The sequence below is a fragment of the Sipha flava genome, unplaced genomic scaffold (assembly GCF_003268045.1).
Source record: "Sipha flava isolate LNK unplaced genomic scaffold, YSA_version1 42_pilon_pilon, whole genome shotgun sequence".
In the NCBI taxonomy this organism is placed as follows: domain Eukaryota; kingdom Metazoa; phylum Arthropoda; class Insecta; order Hemiptera; family Aphididae; genus Sipha; species Sipha flava.
The window spans coordinates 521,325-527,324 of record NW_020273159.1 but is presented as its reverse complement, the minus strand read 5'-3'; the positions used below and the strand labels follow the sequence as shown (position 1 = coordinate 527,324).

Here is a 6,000-nt window from a genome sequence, read left to right as displayed (position 1 = left end):
TGTGTGTGTGTGTGTGTGTGTGTGTGTGTGTGTGTGTGTGTGTGTGTACGCGCGTACATCGTTCGACGTGTGATGGGATAAAGGGAACGCCACATGTGTCGCACGTAATAATATGGTAATTCGTCGTTTTATGGTAATAATTACGCACAACAGTTCTGTCACACTTTGTACACACACACCACGTGCGCGCACGCTCAAATAATACGGTTTCAAGCCACGCTTGTGTGTAGGAATAACATTATTTTCATGGTCTCGACAACGCGCGTTGTACAATCGAAACTCTTATTTTACTTGAACAACATTCAACGGGAACAAAGACAGTGTTGTACACGTGGAGATTTGCTTTTATTCCATATGATTCTACATCATTATCAGGTGCGATTTATAAAAACCGTATATCTATTGTACAAACACAGGTATACGGTATAAAAAAAAAATTAACTTTGAATATGCTGGTAAAAAATTCGTACGTTTTTTCCTGTCTGATAAATGTGAACGCAAGGTTTTTACCCCAAACTCTTGTATATTCCACTACCTAATGATTCTATGGTATAAAGTCTACCTATATTAACTTAAGTGTAAGAAAACCTGAACATTTGTGCATTTCGCTGGACGATAATATTAGAATCACTATCGAATTATTAGAGTTTGAAAACTATCGGAGAACACTTACCGCCGCCGTAGAGGAACACCATCCGGGGAAGACGTACGATGTTGGCCAGACTGACCGTCAACGAGATGGTCATCAGCAACGTGCCGAAACTCTGCAGACATTTTGATTTACAGCAATAGATCTGGAGAAAAAAAACCATAAAAACGTTAAAAATTTTGCATGGGAACAAATCATCTATACTCTACGATATGGGGTTGCGTATAAATGTAATACAATAATAATATGTAGGGCAAAACCGTATGCAGCGTGCGTTAATGTAGATTTTCTGATAGAAGGCCCGCGGGTTAAAAACTGTATATCATAGGGATCAATGAATTTGTGGTCGTTTCAAATGCTGTACTGGGAAACTACGCGGGGGAAAAAACATTCGTCTACGACAAAAAGTGCATATACACGTATCTATTCGTATCACGTGTCCGTGATTTCACGAGCGTCAATCGCTGATGCGATCCGTCGCGGTTTAAAAACATTTCACGCAACGGAAAACACCATGCAATTTATACAAACGTGGCATTTAAGCGATACTGTCCGAAACGACAATAGCTTTGTTACATTGCATTTGACGAATAGATTTATAAAAGAACCGTGGCGGTGCCAAGATTTTTTTTAAGCAAGGCCAATAACAAGCCAATACTGATAAGATAGGGCTACAAAAATGAAATATCAACAAAAAAAAAATAATAATAATAATTAATATGAGCTAATTACTATATTTTAAAATATTACAACACTATGACGAAACTAATAAGTAAATATACTTTAAATAATTCTGTACTTATAAAAAATTACTATATTATTATTTTTAAGGTCAGCCCAATTTAAAGGCCACCACTGGTGAGGCCAAGGATTTTCAGATAGAGCTCTATCAATAGTATTCGATATTACAAGTATAGTTTCTGTTGTGAATTAGGTTAATTTCGATGAAAATATCAATTAAAACTCACAATAAATATCACTTTTAACAAATATATTGGTACGCCTAGGGCCGACGAGTAAACGGGGCAGGGAGAACTAGATCTCCGGGGCCCGTACTTTTGAAAGAGCCCGTGTCTCAGCTTTTTATACGAAATCATTTTACAATGTCATTCACCGTAGCATAGGACGTACATTTAAATATTTTTACAATAATAAAGTATGCACACAAGTACGCACTAATAATATGTATATCTTGGCACAAAAAAGTGTAAATATATGGGGCACACGATCAGTTACTGATCGGCTGATCGTTAACGGGGCACACCGTGTACATAATATGTGCGTATCGCATACAAATACAAATCGTAACAATGCGTGTAGGGGCTTGTAAAATAATTACGCTGTTGACGAGGATCATTTGAACAGACCGCGGCGCAAAGATAGTTCTGCGAATGGAGTCTTACCGTCGAGTATGATAATAGTAATATTATTATAATATTATTATTATTATATAATCATATTTTATTTAGTAATATTATTAGTAATAATATTATTGTTCCGAGCCTAGACCAACGTTTTAAACGTCGAGCTATCAATTCGACGTCGGGAAAACGATGAGAATGCGTTAACGTTGACGGACCGGCGCTCAGGTGACAAAAACACGCCGGACATATCATCGTTGCAATAGAATTATTCACGTTACAATGATCATTATGTATACGTCGGTTGTGTTGTGCTACGGGACCGGTTCTCCGGTGGCGTTTAAAACCGTTAAGACTGATACGCGCGCGTACGTTATGGCTGTGCCGGAATATGCTGAACGGTACGCTTCTACACGGCCGGAGGAAGATCATAGTGGCCGATGGACATCTTCGCGTGCAACCAGCTCTTCTGCGGCTCTCCGGAGAAACGCGACCCGACGGCACACGCCGATGATGCGCTCGCGAAATACGGCAAACGAGTCACTTTAGCGTTGCGACGAAGGTCTAAAACGAGACTAATTATGCCGCGGGTTTTCGCGTGTTTTCCTGCGAGCGCGATTCGCGCGCGTCACCGCCGGCAAAACGAACGGTACCCGACGGCGGGAGGGGGGGGAGATGATAATTATTAAATTTGAAAACGCACACGCGGTGCGAACGAATAAACGCTGCAGTCGAAATGGTGTGTGGCGAGCACAAGCCCCGGCAGTGTTATGGAAATTTAAGCGGAATAATGCCAGTGCCGAACACCACAACACGTTATGCGTACACGTAACACATTCACACACCGGCTGCAATAAGTTATACGAAGTGATCGTTTTCATCGTTACTCGGGTACCTAACCTCTCGATTGATTTTCAACCGTTTCGGGTGAAATTTTTGCAACTCTACGCACGACAGACAAATCCAATCGTCCGCTATACTTTTGATGCATCGTATCTAATCGTTTTTCCGAGTGCATTTTATTACTTGTCGATAAAACCTTCCGCGAATCCCGAAGCAACGCGCGTTTTAATAATAATATACAATTTTATTGTTTGCCATAAAAAAAAATGCAGAAAAATTATTTATTTATTTATTTTTTCTTTAAGGTAAATCTAATCAAAACAAAACACGTCGTGATAGCACTCCACCGTATATTTTATACATATTCGCAACGGTTAGTCTTTTTAGTTTTTATTGACTAAAAAATTTATTCTTAACGAAGTACTCACAAATGAAACACTCGTATCCATTACAGTAAAAATCGAATTAATATCCGTCGAACAGATACTAAGAAAATCGTGCACAGGCGCAGTAAAGTTGTGTGCACGTGTTGCTGCTGCTGCTATTTCGTTTACAGAGGAAATTCAATACCATCAAAATCTATTATTACACTGCAGTACAGTTATTTTTATTAATTTTCAAGTGATTCAGTCGATGTTATATTCGATATATTTTACTCGAATTTATCTAAATCATTGGAGTACTACCCGTAGTATTACACACTGTTACTCAGTTTGTTTAAACCGTTTTGATATACTCACAAGTGCAATCAATTACTGGAAATATACGTCTCAAACGTATTTCTTTGTCTGGTGTGGTTCTTTGGACAGCTCTTACCATTCGATTTTGAAACGTGTAGATATTTTTAGAAAAATATTCCGTTCCAGAACACGAAATTAAAAAATATTTGAAGCCATAATCAATGAAAGAAATAAATTTTAAACAGTTATCACGGTGAGTAGAGTAAAAAGTATATATGTTCGCCATAAAGTATTTCAATTGACTTGTAAAAATATTACTCTGTAAAATGCACGAGATATGTACCGTATACGCAAATGTTTGTGAATGACATTACCTATTTTGTGCACCGTGCATCGTGTTTGAGTTATTAATTTATGACTGGTTAGGAGGAAGAGAGTGTAATAATAGTTAAAACGTCATATCCCGTTCAGCAGAATGTAAATTTTAATGGTTATCTGCTCCCGGTTCTAGGTTTTGTAGGAAATGTTTCAAAGTTTTCGTTAAGCGCTAATGAATTTAAACGTCCCGGAAGTTTTTTTAAAATTTTTAAATAATTTTTCCGTTCACGACAAATATTTTTGGTCTCCTAAAATCAAATAAAATATTCGAAACTATTGTTTTGCAATTTTAAAAATGTACAACAACTATGTAAGTGCGTATACTACACTTTGTTGGATATCTACCGAGGCTGATGAACCCATCATCGTAGACAAGGTTAATAGATGGAACACTTTCAGAAAACGTAAATTATACGCGAACACGCTTTATTTCGTATTTTCCGGAAGTGTTTAATTCTTAAAAACGTGTTATAATTATTGCTTCAATGGTATGCCTATGATGTACTAGTGTTAAAAGAAAAAAATATAATACATAAATTAGATAATCTTGAATTTTTTGAATATTTTATTTAAAAATGTTTCAGAATCGAATTATTACGTTATGTGTAAAATAGGATCGAATAATTTGAGTTTGATTTCTTTACCTTTGAGGTAGAAGAGTTAAGATCGTTAAAACCACCATTACCACAGAGTATTTAATATCAAACTGATACAAATTGGAATTGAATATATTAAATAAAAAAAAAGTTATATTCTATCGATTTATTGTACGATATTAAATTATAGTTATCACATTCTAAAATAGTTATCAAAAATAATTCACTTCGATATGATATGAAATACTGGTATATGATACTTACATAATATTATAATACTATATACGAAAACATGTTTAAATATTTTATTGTATACAATTCGAGGTATTAACCAATAATCGCATTTCGTCACAAGAACAACATGGTTTACCAACTGTATGTTATTTTATCCATAAGAAACTCCACAGACTACGTTCCCACTCTACGGATAATACACCGGATTTTTCCCACTAAATTATCTGTCTCAATATTTAAACACACGAATCGTTCGAAACGTTCGTATGCGCGACCGACGAGTGTGTTCTGAAAAATATTTTGTCAATCTTTGGAATTGGGTGTCCACGATACGAAAAAAAAATACTCGGGTCAGACATTGTGCACGTTTTGACGCGATGTAACATTCGGAAAATTGACTTGGAAAAGTGAATATTCCTGTGAAGACACTTGATTTTTTTCCCCGTCTATATTATCTAAACGGGTCCCGTTTTATGATTTTCTTTTCTTTTTTTCACAGATTCGCAGAACGGACAACGAACGCACCGCGCCGCGTTGCTCCTAACCGAATTCACACTGCTGTTATTATTATTTTTATTATTTACAAACACCTTCAGCGGCGAACGAAACACTATAACGACGCGGTACGTAGCCGAGAGCAAGTATAATATTATAGTTAATATGGGTACGATTTTTTTTTCCCATGCCCGACATGGCTATAAGTGCGTACTACGACGATCCCATCTAATGTTACTTCGCTGTTTTGTAGCTGCGATATTACACGCGTAGCTATACGTTTACACGATGGCCGTCGGATCGATGAACACAATAATATCTAGGTATTCGCCGCCGTATTGATCGAGATAAATCGTGCGAGCATCACTAATCGGTAACAATGCGAGACAGGATACGCTTTACATATTGTTGTACGCGCGAACCTACAACAACAGTCAATAATAGTACGATCGGCTGTGATCAGGTGAACGCCGCTGTGCTCGTGGCCGACGTGTACGTACAATATGTCACCGTCGTCCCGGCCACGGAACTCTCTCTCGCAAAACGCTAATACGGACTAAACGGCAGTGTCGCGATTCGGAACAACATCGTCGTGTGTCTACAAAAATAATAATAGTATATACACGTACCGATGCGACATTCCTTGTGTTCACTGCAACTCACTCTGGCCCCACTCGTTCCCGACCGCATTGCTTTTTTGTCTTTCTTTTATTTCATTTTTTTTCCCCCGAGGAAAAAGAAACGAAATTAATTGAAAAGTAAAC

General features: G+C 37.3%; 1 protein-coding gene across 2 annotated transcripts in view; it reads right to left on the bottom strand.

Annotated features, from left to right (window-relative positions):
* LOC112689101 (sodium-dependent nutrient amino acid transporter 1) overlaps positions 1-6,000 on the bottom strand; it is a 76,500-nt gene that overhangs the window by 11,570 nt on the left and 58,930 nt on the right. For both annotated transcript variants that reach the window (XM_025562622.1, XM_025562623.1), the window contains exon 3: positions 674-794. In XM_025562622.1, coding sequence (XP_025418407.1) covers positions 674-794 — 121 coding nt within the window. The remainder of the gene's footprint in view (positions 1-673; positions 795-6,000) is intronic.